This window comes from Coturnix japonica, chromosome 14, assembly GCF_054131305.1.
Source record: "Coturnix japonica strain WE chromosome 14, WE-NBRP24, whole genome shotgun sequence".
NCBI lineage: Eukaryota > Metazoa > Chordata > Aves > Galliformes > Phasianidae > Coturnix > Coturnix japonica.
Genome location: NC_140676.1, coordinates 2,890,693 through 2,915,716, shown reverse-complemented (window position 1 = coordinate 2,915,716; position 25,024 = coordinate 2,890,693). Strand labels below are relative to the sequence as shown.

General features: G+C 39.6%; 1 protein-coding gene and 1 long non-coding RNA gene across 4 annotated transcripts in view; one reads left to right on the top strand and one right to left on the bottom strand.

Moving 5' to 3' along the window:
• Nucleotides 1–25,024, bottom strand: part of ADAMTS17 (ADAM metallopeptidase with thrombospondin type 1 motif 17) — a 144,214-nt gene that overhangs the window by 85,015 nt on the left and 34,175 nt on the right. For all 3 annotated transcript variants that reach the window (XM_015873158.3, XM_015873159.3, XM_032446811.2), the window contains one exon: nt 8,442–8,547. In XM_015873158.3, coding sequence (XP_015728644.3) covers nt 8,442–8,547 — 106 coding nt within the window. The remainder of the gene's footprint in view (nt 1–8,441; nt 8,548–25,024) is intronic.
• LOC146758433 (uncharacterized) lies at nt 13,530–15,122 on the top strand. The gene is made up of 2 exons (XR_014934137.1): nt 13,530–13,613; nt 14,710–15,122. It is a non-coding gene; the product is annotated as an uncharacterized LOC146758433 (long non-coding RNA).

Here is a 25,024-nt window from a genome sequence, read left to right as displayed (position 1 = left end):
CAACTACATTAATTACCAAGAATAAAACCTGAACCAAGAGATGCAACATAAGACACTCTTAAAAGAAAAATCTCCAGAGAAAGGAGAAATACTGAGCATATGTGTTAAATATGTGCAACACGAGTAACCACAGATGTCCCACACTACCCGACCAGGAAGCCACCCACTACTGAGCAATGGGGAAAACAAGGCAGCCTGAGGAACACACTGTTCCTGTGGAATCAGGAATGCTGGCTGCCTTCCCCATGCTTGGAGATGAATTCTGCTTTCATGGAGGTGGGAATGAAGAGACGGCAAACATCAAAAGACACTTACGTGAAGTAACTATAATGTGTATAATTCTACCAGCACCAAGTCTTCAGAAGCACCCAGAGAAGGCAGAGGGTACATGCTTCCAGAACAGTAGCAACCCTGTTCACAGGGAAAAGTATCTTTTAGCCTCTTTCTTTTGGTGTAGGTTGCCAATCATTGTGGAGTTGCAGAAACCGGACCAATGGAAATGATGTTGCCTCTAAAAATGTGGTTCCCTGTACCATTATGTCAGTGGAAGGCAGCACTGTAGTGGAACAAGGTTGGCTGCCTCTTTGACTACAGTTGTGATGTAGAATAAAATGCAAGGTTTAAAATACAGGCTCCTGTGGGAAAACCAGCTTTTCCATGAGCTTTTTCTGAGCTACACAATGCAGGCAATCTGCATTTTTAGCAGAAATCAAACAGCAGCGATCACAGTGTCTCACAATGGATGCTAGACAAGAGTTCTCTCCTCTTAAGCCAATTCTAACACATGTCATGCTGCAAGCAGTCCTAATTCAGATAAAGAAAGTGTTAATCAGGATGCAATTTACCCACTGAAAGGTGCTAACCATTGATCTTTTGAGAGGAAGGAAGGAAGCTCTGCTTTTTCCTTTTTTTCTGAAGTCTGAAGGCTACCTAAAGCAGGAAGCTAATTGTTCATACAAAACATTTCCTTATACTCCCTAGCTTTAATGTTCATGATTAAAATGACTATGAAAACAAATATATATTGGAAGTTTGCCATTTTACTAGTGATCTTTGTAGTTATGAAGGTAAAGAGCAAGCAGGAAGGGAGCCTGGCTGGCAGCAGGTGGAAAAGACAGGAGTGAGCTGGATTCTCATGTGCCAGAGACATCAGAAATTTCCAAAATGTCAAACTGTCCCACACGTAGATGAGATCTGGCACAAAAAATGAGAGTCGTGGTAGAATTTGGAGGAGAGAAGGAAGGTAAATAAAAAACGCTTATTATTAAAAAGCTCAACATATTAAGCTAATCAGAGCAAAGCGGGAAGGAAACTCTTCAAACAAAGAAAATTCAGGGAGAACAAACCATTATGCAGGTTAGAGCAAACTCCTTCTGCTTCAATCTGCTCTACCCAAACAAGAACACCAGCAAAAAGAAAAAATAAAATAAACCTGAGAAAACCACATAGCTTCTTCTCTTTTAGAAACTGGGATTCAAGTAATGATATACATGACAGAATTCCCTGCTAGCAATCTAAAGAGCCCAGCACCTTAGGAGGACTTCGAAATGGAAGGAGATCACTGGGAACAAAGGAATCCTGTTTAGTTTGTCCAGTAACCATTTCTTGAATTTTATTCTACATCACAACTGCAGTCCAAGAGGCAGCCAACCTTGTTCCACTACAGTGCTGCCTTCCACTGACATAATGGTACAGGGAACCACATTTTTAGAGGCAACATCATTTCCATTGGCATTGCTGCTGCTGAATTACGACAGAAGGTTTTTCCAATGACAGTCTGGGATTTATCATCTCCCACAGAAATGCAGTCATTTTCACCTGGAACCTGTTGAACTCAGCAGGCCAGGCAGACAGCCTGGGTTACAAGCTATTGGAACTCAGCTGCTAGTGGAAAAGTAAATACTTCAGCTAGATTGCTGCCCTTGTATAAGAACAAATGAATATTTGGTAAATGGCACTTGCAAACCTAACAATTCCTCGGTTGCTGTGGACTGTGGAGGTCATACAGTGAGGCCTTGTACTGTTCCTATGTTTTAGGTCACTGGGGCCACATTGCTGTTGCCAGCAAAGCCAGTAAAGCATGAAACCAGAGTCCTAGTAGCAGGAAGCGTATAAAGGATCTGCCAAATCATTACAGCCCATTATACATGGCCTTGGCTTACTCAGCAGAATTACCCTTCAAAAAGAAAGACATAGCTGGCAAAGCCGCAGAGCTATTGATTAAATGAAATTGTGTTGTCTGAGAGTTTCTAAATAACTGTTGTTTGTTTGTTTGGTGCAGTTTTATTAGGATAAATAAAGCTGTACAAGATGCTCAAAAACAAATAATTTAGCGGGTCTGTGACAGAACATTGCTTCACTACACAGACATCTTTCACAAAGCATAGAGTAAAACCATAGAAATCCCTGCCCAAAACCACACAAATGCTTGCCACAAGCATCCACAAAGCAATTGGAGGTAGATGTTCCCATGCACAGTTCCAATATGGTTATACTCCAATACTGTAAACAGACAATCAAACTCAGAAGATAACAAGAACGAGAAGATATACACATGGCAGGGGGAAGGTACCTCACCCCTATGCTAGGATTATCAGGTTTATTAATTACACCCACAAGTACCTTGCAGTTTTGCACACAACTGAAATAAAACCAGTCATGTTACCCAGAGGCGCACACACAATCAGACCCCTCCATTTCTCCTTCACAGTCGTCTTTTTCTCTATTCAATTTCCCCAGAATTTCTGCCTCCTTCAAATTCTACTCAGCTTCTACCAAATAACTTCACACCTTTAACCCTGCACTAAAACTGATGAACCACGAGGATGCATGTATGATTCTGATCTTACTAAAACAGCTTGCCCAGCCAAAGTTACCACAGCAGCAATATTCCACCTCAGGAATTCAATATGACAGAAGATACACAAAATCAGTTAACATATGTCGGGCACAGACATGTGGTCTGTTTAGTGGCGCTCCACCTCAACCTCTTCCTCAACATCTCAAGTCAAACCACCCATACTTGCAGAAGGTTTCACTGATAAGAATTCTTATTATTTATTTACATATGTTTAGATCTGTATCTGCCTTTGATCTCTGCTTCCTTGTGACAAACTTAGGGTGCAGTTTTCAGAAAACTGTCATCAAGCTACTAATATTAAGCTTAAGTGTACAATAACTTTCTTTTGGTCTAAAACAGAGCTCTCTGTGTGTTACTGAAGTGGAATAAGCATCCATGGACATTTTGGGTTGTATCTACTTATCTCTCAAAATCAGAGTGTGTTATGAAATAGTTGTTTAGGCTTGATCATACTAATTCTGATGTATATGGACAGACTATGAATTAGACAGTGTTTCATTATGACTGCTTGGAGCTGTGCAGAGAAGAGCAGTTTAACTGTGAAAATGTGCTTGTAATTATCTGTAGAAGAAGAATGAAACCTGGGAGGAGGGGAACAAGGGAGCATGGGAACAGAGAGGGACATTCCACAACTGATTTACAACACAAATGGCAGAAAATAAAATTAGCAACTCCAGGGTGGGTACAGACTGCTGCCAGCATTTTTGGCCAGCCTCGGGGTACGTCTACACAGCAGTCAGTCATTCCCAAGAATCCCAGGGCTGCAGTGTACTGGAACAGCAAAACTCATGTGAGGTTAAAATGGAGTGTGCTGGCTCTAGCAGAATTTAGTTGAGACAGTAACTGTCTGAAAGAAACTGCGCAGCTACTCAGGAAGCCTTGGTGCAACAACACAGTTACTAGTATCTGAGCTTGTCACAGTAAAGCCTGTATGGGATCACATCATCAACTTCTGGTCCCTCATGGGATCCAGCTGACCTTGATTTCCAACCCGTACAAAGGCAGACGTGAGTTCCAGCACATTGTCTTCTGCAGCGTGGCCAAAGCAGTCACAACAGCTTTTACAAAAGCACAGAAGGAATTGCACCACAGCTCCCACAAGACAGAATCTACGTTCAAGCCACCAGCAGTGCCATCAGAGAGACAGACGTAGCCACAAGGCAGCCGACAAACAGCCACCATCTGCATCTCTGAGCCATCAAGTAAATGGGTACTAACCTACAGAACAACAGGATGAGCATCTCTTTGCTAGGTCTCTATACATTAGAACATACATGGACAGGAGTGAGTAAGATATGCCTGTAGGCAGCTAGAGTCTTGGACTACATGTTGAAATACTACTCTGGAGGTCTTGAGAACCCATATGAAACTTTTCAATTCGAAAATGCATAATGATGAAATCTTTATGCATTGGAGGGAAGATGTTAATTTCCTGTTTGGTTCTTAGGAAGTATGTTTCTACACCTGCACCACGCTGACCCCAACTTGCCACTGCAAGTTGTAACAGGATTTTTTTCTCTGTGTGTTTTGTATCAGCTGAAGACACATTCAGACTGCAATATTTTCATGTCCTGCCTTACAGCCATTTCCAGGACAGAATCTCCCTGCAGGGCGCTGCACTAGACAGACTGGAACAGCAAGATTTTTAACAAGGTTATTAGCATAAATATCAGGCCACAAAGGGAACATCCAGAGACCATTCTTCCCCTACCTACAACACCATTATTCTTTGAAACACACCATAAAAGCCATGCTTAATTATGCAGCAAATAACTATGCAACTTAAAGACAGGTTAACCAAAATGCATCTATTGTTAACTTACATCTAAAGCAAATCATTGTTACAGACAGAAACCTGATGGTTCTAAATTCTTCACTGATTTCAAATCCAGAGCTCTTAGATTTGTGTAGTAGAGTCTTCTTTCTTTTCTTTTTTTTTTTTTTTTTTAACCTTTGCACTCATTTTTGTCCTCATCTGTTTCAGCTTCGAGTCAGGCCGTACAGTTTCAGCCTGCTGGCAACAGACTGTATCTTGCTTTATTGTTACTTGATTTTGATTCACTTTCTTAAGGGCATCTGGCACAGCATGGCTTTCAGCCATACCACCTCTGGCTGTGCTCTTACCATCTAGGCAGTGCCAGGTTCCACTAGCTCACGAATGGGAATCTTTTCTCCCCACCCAAGTCTCCCTCCAGCCCACTACAGGAAAATCAAGGCTGCTGAAATAAAACAAAAATCCAACTACAAAAAACCTCAAGAATGGCAACAAAGCTGGCACTATCCTGAAAATGAAATGGCTACAGCCCACCCACTTCATCTAGGGATAATAACAGATACAAGGATGAAGCCCAGTTTTTGTTGGAGGAAAAAAAAAAACAAAAAAAACCACCACAACGTATTTGCCTTTTTCTCTGAAGGATGTCTTGAACATGGCAACAATGTCACTGCTGTAGGGCCAAAGAGAACCAAGGAGGTGAAAATGGCGCTATTTTTCTACAAGCCACAGTTGTTCAGGGTGGTCTTTGGGGTATGAATCTCAGATTAATTTCGTGGGGGAAGAGAGAGTGTTCAGTGTCCTCCTGGATGCAGAAGGGCATTTTAAAACTTTTACTGATGAAGCTGCCCTACTAATCTAATCTAAGGAATCTAAGAAAGTTTTCAACAAATTAAGCTGTTTTTAATTTGAAAACCTTGGCATTAAAGTTTTTAAAACTTCGGGGACCGCTGTGATTACAATCTTCTCTTTTGTGTAGCTCAGAACGCAGAACTCCACACAGCAAACCCTGGATAAAAACCAACTAATTGTGGTTACATTAAAGTGTGTTACTTTAAAAAACATCCACTACTGAGAATGCTGAATGAAGGAACAATGCTTGCTGAGGGTCCTGTCATATACGCTAAAAAATTATGATTTGTAGCCTCATCATATATTCAGAACTCTTCACCCTGTCTGCTGTGTTCTCACAACAGAAAATCTCTCCTCCTAGGCTCTTAGTAAGAAGAATTGTATCTGATTACAAATGGATGCTCCTTTGTGAACAAAAAACTCACTTCAGATTTAGGGACGTAAAAGCAACAGGCAAAAGTCACACAACGCACCCCAACATTAAGCAATAGACTGTCTACAGGGTAAACCTGAAAATGAACTTTTATAGGATGTATAAGCAACATCCTGACTGACCTATTTAATAATGACACCATGTTTTCAGTGCAGCTGTCTGTTAATAGAGTTTTTGCAGAAAGTCCAAGTGACATTAGCGGTAGGTTAGGAACTTGATGCATCAATTAGTAATCTATTCACTTTTTCCAAAGTCTACATCAGAAACAATCTGTGGATGCCAAATTGAGCTCGTGATCTCCATGGACACTTGTTAGTCTTAGGGCAAGAAGTAATAAATCTCAGCTGTTCAACACTCCTAAAGAAATTAGTCCTCAATAAATCTCACAATTATGGTTCTCCAAAACCTGTATTTTTGCCCATGTGGATGTGGATTTTGTTTGGATTTCTTTTTTAAATAAAATTTAAGAAAATTACATCTATTTTTCCTTGATTTTTCTTTTTAAAATTGAAGCTGATCTCAGCTTCTCTATCTCTGCAATGAATTTCCTTACATCTCACAATCATTTTAAAAGTTTCTACCACTTTGTAGGTAAAGCCAGCAAATGATCTTATATTTGCACAAGACATGCTGAAACAGGACTGCTCAGAGCATTCTCTTACAATTCAAAACCAAGAGAATAAGGAGAGGTCTGAAACTTAGTAAGACCAATGAAAAGATTGCTGCTAACTTCAAGGCTAGAAAAGCACCAATAAATTGACCCATCTGAAATAACTAGCCAGGTCAGTGGTAGAGGACAGTATACAGAAGTGATTTTTCTCTCTTTTCTCTCAGTAAAGTGGCCCACAATGGAGATCTGTTATAAAATGCAATCACTTCAGCCACTCGTCCCTCTTCACCTGCAACCTTTATTTAAACTTCCCATCTCCTCCCCGAGCAGCATCTGTAACTGCTACAGCCAAAGATTCTCTGCAAAACTTGTCAAAATACTTGTCAAAATCCTCCAGCCCAAGTCATGCTCTGCTAACATCTTTTTTTAGACATCTCATATGCACCACCTGCAATTGCTTTCCATATGGAGAAAACAAAAAGAAAAACAAAAAAGACAGGCCTTACCACCAAGAGTAGTAACTCAGAAAACAGTTTGCTACTTAATGCACAGGTAGACAGCTGTATCCATTACATCCCTTATTTGTGTTGTGAATTTTTTTGCATGGCATTATTGGAAAACAGTTTGACAGCTCTTCCTGGAGATTTGGCAAATGCCATAGTAGAGCAGCCTCAGCCTTTTACACAGCTGGATTTTCTGCAGCCCAGGTATTTTTTTTCCCTCCTGTTCTCAGCCCATCCAAAGATGAGTGCTGAATTTCCCTTAACATCACCCACAGGTTAACTCATTATTAAGCTTGGGCTCAGTTTAACATCTTGGCACACTGCTCAAATAAAATCAAATCCTTCATTTCTGCTGAAACCACCTTTGGTTTGGCTCAGCTATCTTTGGTGTCTCTGAATGGTGAACAGGCAATTCATTTTCATCTTGTCAATTCTGGTAGTAACATAGATATCCTCCATGCAACCCAGAAATACATTGCTGTAAAATAACTGTTTGTCATGCAGTGAGACTGACCAGGATCTGAACTTGATACACTGGTTCTGACTTAGCTGCCAATTATTTGTTTCTACATGAAAGGAAGATACAGTAGACACATTAACAGTATGCGTCCAGAAGAGCACAGACAAAATTCGTCCACAGCATCTTACTAGTGATACAAGAGTAAGATTTTTTGTCTTCCATCCACAGACACTTAAAAAAAGAAAAAGGAGTATTTGAAAATGCCATAGGCACAGCCCTTACTCTGCATAAATTTGCTCCTGGTCTAATTCTATACATTAATTACAGTCTAACTGTGACACAGTACAACCACAGTGATGTCGATGGAAAGGGAAAAAAGTTCGTAAGTATTATGAGTAAGTGCACATTACATCCAGCTTGGAAAGCAGTGAATGTGAATGGTGACCTTTGGGTTAACTCATTAACTGCACTAAGACTATGCAGTAAGTGACTCTTCCAGTCAGTTTGTTTTATTCTGTCCATGGAACATTTACAGGCAGCTGTAAGGTCTTCAAAGTCACCTGCAGAAAGTACCTGGTAATCTTATGGGAATTATCATGTCCTTTGCTTCAAAGATTATAAGACTGATGTTGTTTTCCCGGACCTATTCTAGAGCAAATTTGCAGAGAATCTGTCTCCAACCATTGCCATCAACCATTTAGGGGAACAAGTTCAATCTATTAAAAATCATACTGTAGAGTAGAGCAACAGGGGAGTATCTAACAGGAAGTTTTTTGCGTGCCAAAAGTACTTACACAAGTTTTTTAAAATTAATTATCAATCTACCAGATTTATAAAACCATAATGAGAATGTCACACTAGCAACTTCATTTGTAAGGCTTTAAACGAAAGTAGCTTACAGTGGCATCAGTAAAGATGAACTGATCTGAACTGAAATACAAGTTCTTACTTGTGCCCAAGTTCATGTGCAATTGTAAATGCTAGATTGAGACCATTGTCTTCAGCAAGAACACATTTTCTCTTGGCACTGCAGACACCTCCCAGGTAAGCAATTCCTGCAATAGAAGTAGAGAAAAAATACCCATCAGAGTTGGTGAAACAATTCATGCACTCAAAACACACAGCAGTAATTCAGCAAAAATGATAAAAATATGTTCCCAGCGTGGAGAAATATTAAGTAGCTTTCTCACAAAAATAAAATAAAATAAAATAAAATAAAATAAAATAAAATAAAATAAAATAAAATAAAATAAAATAAAATAAAATAAAATAAAATAAAATAAAATAAAATAAAATAAAATAAAATAAAATAAAATAAAATAAAATAAAATAAAATAATCACCTATTTTGTTCAACATCTTACTGAGAAGCTAGTTACATGATTCATACAGGATGTTAAAAATAACATCAACCTTTAATTTCTTAAACATCAATTACCACAGAAGGCTGGACTTGCTCCCACATTAGTTCTAAGGATGTTGAGGAATCACTCAAGAAGTAATGTTACCTTGTAAAAGAAACTGCAACCTCACTCCCAACATCTGGTGAACCAATGAACTGGTCACAGAACAGAATCTCAGCTGTTGGTGCCTGTAGCTCTGTACCTCCTAACTCAGCCTCCTGAGCTATGAACATACCTTCCCTTTCTTTCAAAGATCACAAAACATTCCTAGTTGAGTTTGAAAGGGAAGTAGATATTTCTCCTGATTTAGATCTGCTAGTCACGATCAGAACAGGATTCTGACTGAAAGTGCTCTGTTTCTATTACTAACCCTAATCTTCCATTTAACCACTGCCAATATGTCACTCAATTGCACTTAACCACGCATGGATATAACTGAGGAGTAGCAAAGCGATATTACACATCAAACGCAGTGGTCAGTCAGACAAGCCAGATGAATTTGAAATGATTCATGCTACTTTCTTTTTGATAAACTTCAAAATTCAATGTTTGTTGGCACTGGGAAATGAAAGGAGGTGAAGTTTCCATGCTTGGGATATGCAGTGTAGCAATCTAAGAGTACTGGCAATATACCAAAAGTAGTTAAATATCAATTAAAATTTCAAATACATCATGAAGGCTTCAAGCAATGATTCTTTTCAAGTCTCTGTTTAGCTGTTCAAATCCCCACTGAAACTGACTGGCAGGAATGCTGTGTTGCACTAAAAATCTCATTGCTCAGTGGTGGAAAAATAACTTGGACTTGTACATTCATCAGTGGCTGAAAAAGAAGTAACCGTGTCTCAGATACAGACTCTTAACCACCTTATTTTGATTAGCTGGTTTCAGTGTCCTGAGTGGCTGATTTCTAATATCTGCAATGAACAATTTCAAAATCTAGATATCTAAACTTAGCTTATTATTATAAATATGAAAGACATTCGTTGCAGCAAATCCTAGTGATCAGACAACATAGGAACAGAAATGTACTGGGGTAAGAAATGGCAGATGGTAGAAAACTTTACTGAAGTGGAACTTAGTAAGAAACTCAGCTTATAAACTGAGAGCTTATTAATAAGAGGAATGCTGTCACAAGCTGGTTATAACAAACTGTTACAGCATTATGTTTGCCTCATAAATGATTTGAAATACATATTTTGTTTCAAAATATTACCAAGAATTATACATTTTTTGAACTAATATTTTATCATAAATGCTTTCATTAGAACACAATAGGAAGCATGCTACTCACCTGCAAACATAACTCAGTTCTCTAGTAAATACATCCTAACCACTAAAATCAAGGAAATTGTTTTGTGACCCAGTACTGTGATCCATATAACCGATATGCAAAGAAAAACACACGTTTACATGACAATGACTGTAGTCCAGTGCCTTGGTAGATGCATTAATATGATTTACTTTCTTCATCGGAATGAATGGAAATTCAATAAATTTCATGTGTTCAGACACGCTCATGAAAATCCTGGCATGCTGCTATCTACCAGGCTGGGAATAACATAAGAGAAACTTCACTTTATGATTTTGCTCCTGGCCCTGTCTAGAAAACAGGTGTTTGAAAATTAAAAAGAAAAAAAGGAAGAAAGTTGAACTTATTTATTTATTAACCTTACAGTGTGTTCATGCAAATACACAAACAGTGTCTCTCTTTGGGACAAGTCCTTAACTTTCCACATACACCGACTGACAGCAATTATCATAAATGTATTTTTAATATTAAAAAGGGTCAAGCGGGTGCATCAGTGGTAGAAGGAAAGGAAAGCCAATTACTATTTTTACTAAGTGTGAGGGTTTTTTCCTGTCTCCCATGAGAAATTGCATAATTACAGTCCATAACTTCTGTGCTTCAGTTTGAACACGCAAAGCTATCTGCACTTCTACAGCAAACCTCAGGACACAGACAACTGTGTAAACTCAGATTTATCCAAAAAGTTGTCATGTATAAACAGTTTGCAGCTGTTGGCCCTTCTGCCAGCTAATAAGCCCTCTGCTAGTAGTATCTCTAGGGGGAATGATTACATATATCCTACCAGCTCAGCTAGGCATTAGAATATTACGTACTTGCCACAGTGATAGCCAAGGCTTGAAGAAGACAAGTTCTGATGCATGGCTTCACATTTCAGCCTACTCAAAACACCTGGGACTTCCTTTAGACATCTGTGGAATATTCACTCAGCAAGTGGCTTATCCAGGTACTCCAGCTTTCAACCCTCTAACGTCTTGTTTTCATTGCACTTCTAATACGTTAATCTCTTCTTTTGCCAGCCACCTCTGGATACAGAACTTTTACTTGATTAAAACTTGGCTAGCTTTCCTCTTCTCAATGTATTTGCTGTTGGGAAGAGAGCCAAACTTGAAGCCCTGAAGTCTGCTTGGCACAGACGAAGACTCGCTGTATATCCATATGCACAGAGCAAACCTCCCATTCCCCACCATTACAAATTTGATGTTGAACTGATGTTTTTCTCATCCTCTCACAGCTCTTCTCTTAGCGCAGCTCACACACTGCCATCACTTACACTCCCATAGCCTTTCTTAACATCCTACAGGAGTAAAATCAGGAAATCCTAGAAGTCATTCACACTCTGCCTTTCCGTTCTATTGCAATAATACATTTGACAGAGGTGTGCTGACTGTATTTTCACATCAAGTCAGTCACCAAAGGAATCTTTCAGTGCTTGCCGCATTTAAAAATGAAAAATACTTTTTCTTTCCATGATGTCTACCTATGAAAAAAAATAACAGAGGAAGAGCCCATTAAGCTGCCTCCGACACATTCTCTGTTCTACAGCTGTATAAACAGAGGTCCCGAGAAGTCAAAGTTATCCAAGTGCAAAACAACAGTATCTATAGAAGGACCCCCTCCAGCACATATTTTAGATTCACATGTTACCATCACTGTCCTACAGAGCCTCCAGCCCCAAGTTTGGTTTAGAGGTATCACCCAGAGGAAACTAACAGGGTGAGATGTTCCTTCATTTTATGAGAACGTGTCAATTCAAAGCCAGATATGCAATATTAGAGGCACAGATTAATTTGGTGTAGTGCTCGATAGCCGTTTAGATGCCAATTTCTGTTAATCCTGCAGTAAAAACACGGTTTCCATTAAAGTTTAACATTAACGTATGGAAACTGTTTTCCTCTGCAGTATTTTTCATTGTCACTGCATTTAATGAAAACCACACTGGAAGCAACGCAGTCATTGCCAATCACCATTAAAGGAATTACAGTAGAACCATCCAAAGCACAGGAGGCAGCTACAGTCAGGTAGGAAAACAAGGCAGCAACCAACATTATCAACACAGGGTCCCAGTAGTACATATAAACAAAATACACATTAGCTTTCACAGTGGATACTTTTTTGGATAATGAGAAATCTTTACCAAACTACCGCTATGGCACTCATGGTTCTACCAGCTGCCCTTGGGTTACATTTCAAATGACCAGGACTAAGTGTAAAAGCCAGATTCAACCACACGCCTTAGGCTTTTATGTATTGGCTGCATGTAGGTATATCCAAATGTAAGTCATGGCATTCCTGAAGCTCAACACAGCTTCGCAGGAGGCTCTTCCAGTGTGAGCTGAACTATTTGTAGGAATGTGCTCCACCTGTTTTCAAACAGATAAGCTCATATCTAGTTGGGGATTGTCTACGTGCTCATCCTATGACTTGTACCATGCCACAACTTCTGGCAACAAAGCCTTGGTGCAGGTAAACATCTTAGTGTCAGTAAATCTCCAAAGGCAGCAAGATTCTGTGAATAATCAGTGGTGAAAGAAGCACTTTTGCTATCATCTGTTCCTCCTTGTTTAACTACCCTGCAGGACAGCAATTGATGGAACAGGAGGAATCTTTTCCCCAGCATGGCCAACTTTCAGTTTTAGCTTTCAGTGTTCCAGCAGGGCTTTTGTGTTTCCTGGGAACCCTCCTGTGGCTTTCTAAGTGTAAGGGATGAGTCATTTATCTGCTCCTTTACTGATTAGCCCACACACAAACATTCCCTGCAATGTCAAGAGCCTTATTCTAATGCTACTGGCATTGAATTTACACTGTGCTAATTCACTGATTTCAGAAGTGTCTTCAAGGGGCTGCCCAGGCAAAAGCCCTAGAGATTAGCCCTGTTACTTCAGGAATCAGTGTCCTCCCCTCATTACACAACATGCGACTTAAAATCATATTCTGAACTCAGGAAATTGCTATACCTACCTAAGCACACAATTTACAGATATCCACCATAAGCAATAATGGTCTGATCTTGTCTTGCAGCAAGGGAATACATCAAACAACACCTCAATTTATTCCTAGTCCTAACTTCTCACACTTTTCACAACAAAATACTAGGATATAAGACCTCAGCAAAGGAGATAAAAATACTCTTTTTTATTTGCCATCTGCTCTTTGTTCAGCTTGACATCTTATAACCCATTAACATTACTCCTCTCTTTCAGCAAACAACTGCTTCCTCAGATGACAGCAGATTAACAAATCCGCTTCATCCAACCTGACAAGAGGAGTTGTTAATTAACTGGAGCATCGGAAGCAGGGTATCATCTGTGTGTTTACTCTACTTTGATACGCTAACCACCACATTCCAAAGAGCTTCTCCTGCACACTCCCCAGTGACCTGAGCCCAGACAGTTGATTCAGATCTCTAACAGGTAAAATACGCAGTTTCTTTCTGCAATCCTGTTTCTATAATTTAATATAAGGTTGTGGCTAGTTACCCCAAATCAAACGACCATTCTCAAAAGCAGATTCTCAAACCCAAGCAACTAATTCACCATCTGTTCATAGGCATCATTACACTGTGCTGAAAGCCTACACGTTCATGCACACATGTGGAAATACATGGGCTTAATTATCCAAAGTAAGATAAATGACAACAGCTGTACTCCTGTTAAGAGGAAAGGCAAGGGAAGAGTTAGCCAGGTGGATCTGAAAGGACTCTAGATGGGGGGGTGGAATTGATGGACTGGATGAGTCAATGAAGAGTGCTGGAAAGTATACAGAGCCTTGCATAATTCTATCTGAGTGAACAAGAAAGACAGAGATTAGGAAATGAAAGGAGATGATGACACATGTTGCAAATGGAGATAATCATTTTCTAGAAGTCTTCAAGAAAAAGGACTTTGATCTCAAAAGCAACACAACTACTTTTGTGGGACGATCTGGCCAAGGAGGGCAAGAGATAAGATCAGAAGGGAAGATAAGCACTCAGAACTTCTGTGGATGCTTAATGCTGGAGGGAAATGAATCTACAGTCCCAGATCATGTGTTTCTGGCTTAAGAACTGCCTTCAAAAAATGTAGGAGACAGTCTGCAAAAAGGCCAGAGAAGGGCATGGAGGTAGTCAGGGAGGGAGGCATCTGGCTTGGTGTGTGAAAAGAAGTGACGTTTAGAATAAGGAAAGGACAGATAACAGAACTGATAGGGAAACAAGCAAAGGAAATCAGTGAAATAAGCTGCATCTTTCAAGAAATAAGTAACTAACTGAAAGGAAATAATTACAACATTAGCCAACAGAAAGCAAAATGCTCCAGGGTGACTATAGTGCACGCTCATCACTCTGCCACATGTATATCAGTGTCAGCTCATTAATATCCATCCTCTTTCTCAGGGAACTTCTCATCTGAACATTATACGCTCATAAGAAATCAAAAAAACAACCCTGGCATTGCCTGGAGTAGCTGCAACTTTGTGAACTGTGTAGAATTTCAAAACCCTACACAGGTTGTTCTCACCTTGCTTTTTCAGATGCGTCCTGTGACTTCCAGTTCTGAATCTTCCAGTTAGTTCCTACAACTCATCTAAGCCATCTGCTTCAACAAAGGGCCTGAGTTTAGACAGAATGAAGGGGGACGAAGAAAAAGATAAAATCAGAGCTTCTATTAAGACTGCTAAACAAAGAGGAACATGGAATCCAGCAGCAGGGATTCTGGAGTCTTCAAATACCACAGTATCGCCTTTCCAGAATGAAGAGACAAGGTCAGACTTGGCAATATATCAGATAAAATATTTGGAGTCTCTGTACCAAACAGTATCTGACTTAAGAGCTAATAGTCAGGGTCCAGCATTCAGTACCAGTTGTTCTTTCTCATAGGTGCAAGCACTAAGAAGCTCATGAAGCTATTCAAATAAATTAAAATATACTTTTAAAAGTTTCAAAAGCTTTACTGAGCCGAGCAGCTTTGCTATCGTGCCATCATGTTGGTCAGAAGGTGGATTAATCAGCAAGGATGAGTCCTGCAATCACTTAAACAACATTCAGTAATGCATGACAAGCATTGTTTCCATGTCTGGAGTTTCAGCACAGTCTGCTGAACCAGGCAATTTAGAAGATGGCTGAACACCTGTGTTGCTGATGAATGGCATTCTTCCACAGCTCTCAATTAAATTCCTTCCATGTTCTTAAAGAATGACTAAGCAATCGTTGCTCTCAAAAAATGAATGAATCTATACTTTCGAAACATGTTAACATTCAAAGTGTGTTTTATTTTTAGGCACCTTATGTGTGTCAAGCTGTTCTCTTGGCAAAATAAGAGCAGCTCAGGCGACTAGCAGAGCCAGCCAGCAGAATGGGATGATTCACAGTAATCAAACTTTGAACAGATGCTTTTCCAAATTGCTTCTGTGATACTTCTCAATTACAGCTCCTACATCCTGACTTACAGAGTTATCTAAGCTCCTGGCTTCTCTTTGTCAAACTGCCAGCCAACACATGCACTGATAAGCTTATTTAACAGTTCTTGGTTCAGCCCTTCTGTTTTAATTCTTTGCTGAGTGCTGATTTAACCTCAAAGCCTGCGTGATCTGAGAAAACTGCAAAATCCAGAGTTTGTGTCTGATAATGTTAACAGGGTTGAGTTATTCTGCTGAAGTGGGAACTTGGGCTGTAAAGCCTGTACTATGCTAAGGAATTAAGCTTGTCTTTAATTCCTCAGCACTGTTTCCTCACACAACTCATTAAGTCAGTTTAAATGACCCAATCTAAACTGCCCTCCTCCAGACTCCACAAAAGAGCTGCCCATTCTGACTTCTACTCCATAGGAAGGGAATACTCACATGGTATTTCATGCTGCTATAAAACATCACAATGCTAGTTTCAGAGGTAACGTGGCAGAAGATAGTTTTAGCATGTCCTGCATCTAATTCCTTTAATACCTCTTAAAAATAAAATGACAACTTTAAAGAACTCAGTAACACAATTTTGAGAGTAATTTTCAACAAGAAAAAGACCTGTACAAACTTCTCACACATTCAGTAAAAGGAAATCTCTTCTGTTCAAACTTAAGCTCCTTCTGAAAGAAAACATGAATCTAGATGAATATTGCTGAGCAACTTGAAAGGGCAGCAGCCAGAAGAATCCCTGGGGTCTGTCAGATACACGTCAGTCTCAGTCTTAAGGCCTTTATACTCTGAAGTTTATAGACTGAATTTAGGCATCACTGAAGAAGCTTACTGATGCTGTATACTGCACAGGGCCAGTGGGATATTTCCAGAACCCACATGCTTGTATTACTGCTCTAGGTTTTTATATCAAACTACCAGGACTGACAAGGGGAGAACTGACCCTTCTCATATCCTTCTAAATAAAACACCTCTGGGAATCGCAGAAGCTTCTATATACTTCTCTGCAATATGGTGACATTTCCACTCCTGAATCAAACTTGTGTATTCTTGATTAAAACTATGTGCTGAATCTGCACCACACTGGATGGGGCAGTGGGTTATCAGCTGTCAAGCCCTATTCAGTGAGTGGCTGATGGAGAGAATTTGGGATGGTAACAGCTGTGCTTTCCAGCCAAGCAGATAGTGCATTTTTGTACAATCTTGCTTTGGTGTCCAGTGGCAGTGGACTGTCAGCTGCCATGTAATGAGATTAATTTCCCAACAGAGCCATCAGATTAATGGCAGCATAAATAGCTACAAAGCATTCACAAAAAACATGCTGAACATGTACTATTTCTAATCCAATTGTACCAGCTATCATAATCACCATGAACTTGATTAAAATCCTACTGGCATCAATAGGAGTATTACCACTGTGGAGAATGAGCATTTAAACCATTTCCTGGCTTCTTTTACTTAGATCCCATTTTCTGCAAGTTGGCCTTTATTTATTTTTTTTGTTTGTTTGTTTTTTTAATTCACTGTAAAACCAAAAAGCTTTTTACTTCAGCTTTGAGACCAGGCTGTGGCTCAGGGACATCAGTGCATGACTGAGTATTCTGCATCTCTGTCAGCACACCAGTTCATTGAACAAATACAGACTACAGCTTTCCTATGTTTGGATATGCATCAAACAGCAAAGATAAAGATAAAAATAGAAGAGGAATTTTGTTCTGAGATATTCAGTCAAAAATCATCACTGACAATATCTCCTGTGTTGAACAGCAGCTTCAAAGACATGAGGGAACCCAAACACTAACTATTGTATAGTGCTGGCTGGTAAGTAAGATTCCCTACTAAGGACAAAGACTAATACAACTCAGTTCAGGTCACATCAGTTTACAGTTCAGGTGGTAAAGGTCTCTCAAGATAAATGAGAGGGAAAAATATCTAGAAGAGCAGATAAACTCTGACCAGTGCTGCTTTGCTGAAATCCAGGGCAAGAGACATTCTAAGAGGTGGATGAAGGGATTACAAGGTGGCACCAATATTCCCACATAAGTGATCAGGAGTCATATGGCAGGACAGGCAAAATCAGGAGTTAATCATCTATACCTGAAACCTGACACAACCAAGGCAAAGACAGCACCTTGTCTCTGACATTCTCTCTCTGGCATAACCAGAAAAGATGACAAATGTAGGCAGACAATACTGGAAATAAGAACACTGTCTGGAGGTTTCTTAAACAGGGATATAAAACAAATTCTAAAATAAATCCTATTGTCATTTTTTTCCTTTTCCGTCATCTCAAGTATTATGAAGTCTGATTAGATTGTTGGATTCATTTGAGAGCAACAGTTTAACGTTCCAATAAATAAAAACATCCACACAGAGTTTGCTCACTTACTGGCCACTGTTTACTTATAAGGAGCTGCAATGTTTACTCTGTTTGTCTACTACAGAGCAAATATTGCTGCGCATGCTAGAGCTTGATGGATGACATTAGTAAAACCAACAAGCAGATGCTCAGCAGAACATTAACGTGTACCCAGCAGTCTAATTATGGCCAGACAGAGCCTTAATGCAAACAGATCAGTCAAAATGGCTACACAAAAATGTATGACACAACTACACAAAGCCAACAAATATTTTCAACCTGCTGACTGCTCATGACCACTAACTAGAGTAGAAATGCAAGGCTAATTCCAAGTTAAGTAAACACAGAAATCCTTAGCATTCTACAAATCATGCTGAAAGAGCACAGGAGAAGAAACATTTGATGGGTTGGGTCTAGCTTTTTTTTTTTCTTTTTCTTTTTTTAAAGGTTAAATGCAGTTCTATGAGCTGATTGAAAGGGCAAAAAAAAACCTCCTCACACTAATGCAGACAGACACAACATAATAACAAGCAAGAAACTCTGAGCTTGTGCTGGAGCATCAGAAGGTCCAAAGGAATGTTAGAAAACAGTTTCAGGGACTTACACTTGTTTTTAATCTACTAAGTGCACTTAGAACAGCAAAATCCTCCCATGATCAGACACCCTGTGTAAAAGGCTGTTTTTATACTACATTATGATACCAGATGGTAAATCAAAGTCGAAAAAACAAATGAAAATCAGTGCAAGTCAAACTTCCTTTTCTGGGGGAGGTACCTCCAACAAACTATATTTTGCTTGTGTTTTATGCAGACTTTCCAGTGCTGGTTTCTTGGTTATCACCAGTAAAATCTCATCTCTGCATTTTTAAACCTGCTCTCAAAATTGTATTTTAGTCTTGGAAGCTGCAAAACAGAAGATATATAAAAGTAGAGTACGCAACTGTCCTTCATTTCCTTCCTCTACTCTTACCTATCCTGTGTGCAAGTAGAATGTTTCTATCTGATTATTCAGTGGAGCAAGCATTACAGTGAATGCAATCAAGCCTTACTATCCCATGTCTGCAGCCTATTGCACAGCTATGTACAGATGTTTTTACACAACTGGTTTTCTAGCTATAGGGTCTATAAAACAATAGAAACTATCTGAAATGTTTTCAAGCCAGCAAAGGATAAAGGCACTGAAAAGCAGTCAATTGGATAAAAGCCATCTATGTCTGACAGGGGGAGAAGAAAAACTTCAGAGGTTTTTCAATTACAAATGCACCATGCTTTCTTAAACATAATGTGACTGTGGCCTGCAGCTGACTGACTGGGCTGGAATGTGTGAACAGAGGTAAAAAACAAAGCAGTGGCCAACGGAGAGAAGAAACACAAACCTCTGGTCTGTAGAATGGCTGAATCATTATTTTTGCTGACCTGAAGAACTGGATGCTGCATAAAGAACACAAGCTTACACTGGGAAAGCCTAAGAAGAGACAGCACTGCCTTCAACTGAAGGACCTGGGCTGGGACTCAAGAGTTGTGGGGTATACCCAGCCAGCTCTATCCTTTAAACATCTAAAGGTTTCCTTTTCCATGTATGATGGGGACAAGTTTTGATCTTCTCAGTAAAGAACTTTGAATTTTACTAAAGAAAAGCACTATATACAAAAACCAAACCCCACAATATCTGATTAACAGGGATATGCTGTGAATCATTAGGTAAGGCACTAGACTGAAAGCCAGGATGTACAAAAATCTGTTTCTTATCCAAAGTCTTTGGATAAGAAACAATGGGCAAATACTCTTCTGACTCTCATGTTTTCCTAGACCGCTTAGTCTGAATGGTTGTCACAGCAGAAAAGGCTGCTTTCTGCTGCAGAGAATCTTGTCTTGGTATTTTCAGCACAGTTATAAACAGCAAGCAAGGGGTTATGTATAAGGTACTGACAATTAAGTTTAGCACTGTAGAAAACAAACAACTCTCCTTCTATAGCCTTATGTCAAAAAAGAGAAAGAATGAAGCAGGGTGAGCTATGAAAGTGAAAGAGATGATTTTATTGTTTAACATCTATTCTTGCAAGAATCCTCCAGAGGAACAAATCCTCAGCAATGGGAAGTTAAGGAGCTAGGGTGTGAAGTTGGTGAAGCAGTGCAGAAAGCATATAAAGCCTGCAATATGCAAGTCTCCATTGACATGGAAGAGGCAAGAGAGAATGGCAGAAACACTATAAACCCCAACAAATAGAAGCTGCCTGCCTACAGATCCAATATACTGAATTTGTTCTGCCCATGCTTGCCTCAAAGAATTTTCAGCTTCTCACACACAGTAGCAAGCAGCAGTTCCAGAACTTTTCTTGACATTTGTTTGGCAGCGTGTGCTTAGCTGGACATCAATTAGACTTCTGCCTTCAGCCCGTCTGATGCAAATACAAAGACTGCTTTCAGAGATAAACAGCAGAGATTTCTTTAAGTCGTGATTAAATGGAATTCAGCCATAAGAAAAGCCTTGGTTCTTCAGGTAGTGTCCTTCAAATCATCTCTAATTTAAAAAACAATCAAGGCAGAGAAACTGTCCAGGAGGTAAAACTGTAACTCAACAGTTCTAGCATTACACATACACACACAAATTCAAAATACAAGAAGTGCCTGTTGCACAAATGAAAAAGACGCATTCTTTTTCAATTGAGATTTTGATTACTTTTTACTCCATCTTAGCATGAAAATTACTATCTCTACTTCTGAGAGGCACTGTCACGTATATTCATTGGGAACTGTTAATTAAAGCAGTAATAACAAGACAGATTTTTCCCTGCAGTGATTGCATGTCAAAGCTCTAAATGTAGGAAGGGATTGGGGGTTGAGAAGGCATAGAAGAGAAATCTTGCACAGATATCTTCCCTTCAAGCTAGAGACTAAATAGAGACTAAAATTCCCAGGTGTTTTGCGTACATGTCTATATAATTTCACACAGACATAAATGGCCCTAGAGTGGAATGTAGTACATGTTTGCACCTGCACCAATCGAACTGCACAATGATTTTATACATAAAGTGAGTTATGACATGGAGGTGAAATGAAAGGATAAAGTCAGAATAAATACCAACAAAGTCATGGCAAATATTTTCCCTCACGACATACTCCTTCCAATCAAGGGAACATAAAGGAGCTTAGCTGCACACCAATTTAACCTTAGGTTAGGATTTGGTTTGGAGTCCTAGATCTGTGATGGAAAAGTGCCTTAACACAATACTTGAAACTAGTCAGTTTTCTGAAGCCATCTTCCATTCCAATAGTAATAAGCATTCACCTTGCACAACAATGTGATGAGACGGCCTGGAGGAATTTTACTCTTAAACACATTGTCTGGTAAAAGAATAATATTATTCCTTACAGCAGCATTTTGGGCAGTTGTTGTCCTGCATTTATCAAAAACGCACTGCCATAAGCCATTAATATAACCACAGGTGAAAGGGAAGTTTTTGAGCAAAGATAACCTTAAATATCCTGCATTAATATTGTAAGGAGTCACAGTAAGACAGACAGAGAAATAATTAAAAAATAAAGTGAAAATAAATATTGGGGCTACAAAAAGAAAATGATGTATGGAGGAGAAGTAATAAGGAACTACTGGAGGTTTATGAAGAACGAAGTGTAGCAAACGTAGGGAAATTCCATAGCCCCAGTGGGGAAGTCATGTCATTAGTGTGATGGAAGACAGACCATCCAGGCCTCTCCCGGGAAAGCAGCTTCTTGGTGTCCAGCCCCAGCTGAACAAAAGAGAAGATGAAGGAAGAAAATTGAGCAAGAGTTTCTAAGAGCTCTGAACAACCACCAAAGACAAACAGGCCCTCAACAAAAAGGCAAGAGAAGGGGATTAGTCATGAGAGCAACAGAGGATCTGTGATGCTTCAGAGCTATGTACATATGGAAGGGGGAACAATGACAAATGGTCAGAAAGATCTGTCACTAACTCTCCCTCCACTAAAAGCTTTCATTTATCTTAATTACATAAGCTAATTGTTCCCTCTGCTCGACATGAAAAAACAGAGAAGATGAAGAAAGAGGTTGAGATGACCAGAAATTCAGAAAACCGCACTAACATTAATTTTAAGAACAGAACAGACGGGTTGATCAATTACCTATTTTCTATGTATGATGGGAACGTAAAGGATCCAAACTCAGCACAGCCATTAGTGCTCATCTACTATTTCTCAGCCATGGCTATTTCTCATTTAAGGAGACCAAGAATCCACCACTGCCATAAGAATGGATTCCATATTCAGTGGAAGGAATAAAGACAAGCCTAAACAAGTCTTCTGAGCTACAAAACAAACCCAAAGGCAAACAAAATTCAAATATTTCACTTTCCATAACAATAAAAAGAAAAAACAGCATCAATGCTTCACTCAACCAAATATGCTGCACACATCATAAGTTTTCATATAAATCAATGTGAAAGCAGACATATTTCACAATAAATATGGAGTCTGCTTAAACTGGCATGCCCAGCTTTTTTATTTACTTTTACAGGCTGGACAGAAGGAAATGTTGTTTGTACACAGCCTTTGTTTGTACTTCCCACTTGCCCTTCCAAAAGCAGCCTGATCAGCTTCACTTTTATTTCTATTAGGTTTTGTTTTCTGGCTCTCACAGACTGTTGCTTCTTCGCAAGATTTTAAGAACTTCCAGTGATTCTGAATGCCCAAATAGAATCAGCTTAATTGAGATGACAGCTAATTTTCAGGAAGTCCAAAGCACCAGTCTCAGGACATCAGGTTTTCCAAAGACGTCTCAGGTACCTCCAAGCCACAGGCCTCTCTAGGAAAAAACTCATGTAATGAGCCTAGTGGAAGCTAGATTTTTCCTTCAGAGGCTCACAGCTGGAGACTGAACAGCTGTGCACATATAAAGCAGCCTCACTGAAACTGTGTCCCCAAAGCAAGCGAGAAGAAAAAGCACAAACAGGACACTGAAGTGAGGAAGAGCAAGGGTAATGTTAGTAGGAATTTGTGATTTCTTGAGTGGCCACGTTCATCCCAGTGTTTCCATTAAAATGTATGCAATCTTATATTAAACTCTACTGGCACATAAATTTTTATTAAGAACTTAGGAGAGATCGCTAGCTGGTAAAAGAAACTGGAAGGCCGTTGTGAGCAGGGTGGGGCACAAGATGGTAGTGATGAATATGGCCAATTGCACAGCTCTGCACTGTCTGAGTTGTGCAGCTGAGTATTTATTCCTTAGCAACCAGAAGGCAAGAGAAAAAGTCTTCCACTGTACCACAGCATGGCTCCCTTTGGTTTTGTAAAGCCAGCAGCCTGATTCTGCAGTGCCCTACACAGCCACAACTGATAGAAAAATCTTCAGTGTGCTCTGAGGTCCTGCTCATTCACAAACATTAAATTAACTAAAGACTGTCCCTTTAAGGGACATTTTAACTGACTATATGTTCATTTTAATGCACTGAAGTGTGTTTGACTTTGGTCTGGAGGACAGTCTCAGTAAGGTTTTTGCTAAAGCCAGGCACTGCTTCTCTAATGAATTGTTTTAAGCAGCAGGTATTTCTATTTATTCTGGCATCAAATAAAAACCCGCCCTGGAATATACAGAAACATTCAACATGAACCACTATGGAAAATGTTTTTAATGTGAGAATTCCTTTTCTTTTCCACTCACAGCAAACCAACCAGTCTTTTCCCTTTCCTTAGGGATTAATACTCTGTTGTGACACTGTTAAGGGACTGCAATCTATATTACACAGGGAGGAAGATTTAAATGAACAGCGTAGAGCACAGGCAGGACTGATAAGAACTGTTACTGCTGAGAACAGGAGTCACCCAACTACACAAGCAAATCAGCAAGGAAAAGGTAAAAACACATTGCCTATTTTTCAGGTGCTCTACATGCAATACAAAGGATAAAATGTGCAGTGATGAATAGTCCAAATGTCAGCTTTGGAAAACCTGGACATATCTTAAAAACTCTGCGCTACAGTACTCATAAGAAGAAACTAGGGTCTAATTGTTAAGGGAGGGAAAATTAGCCCATAGCCCCACAGGATGCAGCTCTCTACGATGGCACTTCTGATGAAAGGAAGAAACGACTATGGTATGAACACACTGGGACAGCAGAAGGACATCACCTGCATAGCTACCAAGCAGCAACAGTGGCAAAACTGAAACCACAAACATAAATTCATGTTTGGAAGAGGCAAATAAATAAATACAGGACACAAACTATACAAGAATTTACAACCCCCAGGACCTTCTTAATAAGTTACCTCAGAGCCCTTCAATTAAAGCCAGTCAGGAGATGAAATTGCTTTTCACAAAACACTGATTCACTTGTGGAAACAGCTTGGAAAACTGTTTCTCAATCTCTTCTGCTCTGATGCTCGGTTTTCTCCAAGCAGTTATTTCTTCAAATAAATCTGCCCATCTGCAGTATGTAACTGTATTCTGCTTTCTTTTCCCTAACATCAAGCCACAGAAAGCATATGTGACTGCAGAAGAGGTAAAGACATTTTTAACCAGGGCAATTTAAGGATATTTAAGACACTTTCTCATTTTCCATTTCCCAATTCCATACTGCTCCTACCATCACTATTAGCTGAATACAGAGAAGCTTCAGCTTGGATCTGGGGTAACATGTACACTGAGGAATCAAGTCCAAGCTTTGCCTTGAAATATGCAGGATCATTCCTAACTAACCATAAAGCTGCTTATTTGGCAATAGCAGTGGAAATACTGAACGAAAGGGGCATTCTCAATCTGCTTATGTCACAGAAAGGTTGGATCCTTACAACGTGCAAGGCTCCAAGCTGCAGCCTGATATTAATAGCTAGACATTAAATTCTCAATTTGGCTGGCTTAGAGGCAGCTCAATTGGAACAAAGATTTTTCTGCAGGAAACGGCAGACCTGGTTGGAGTCACATCACGAGAGATGAGTCTGAAGCAGCAGCAGACTGCAAACTTTTTGACTGGTGTGCATCAAGGCTGTGTTGCACAAAGCAAACGTCCTGCACTCAAACTGCAGAGCCTATCAGAGGTACCAGCAACTGAAGCTACTGAAACACAACTGTAGCAAACGTGTCGCATGCAG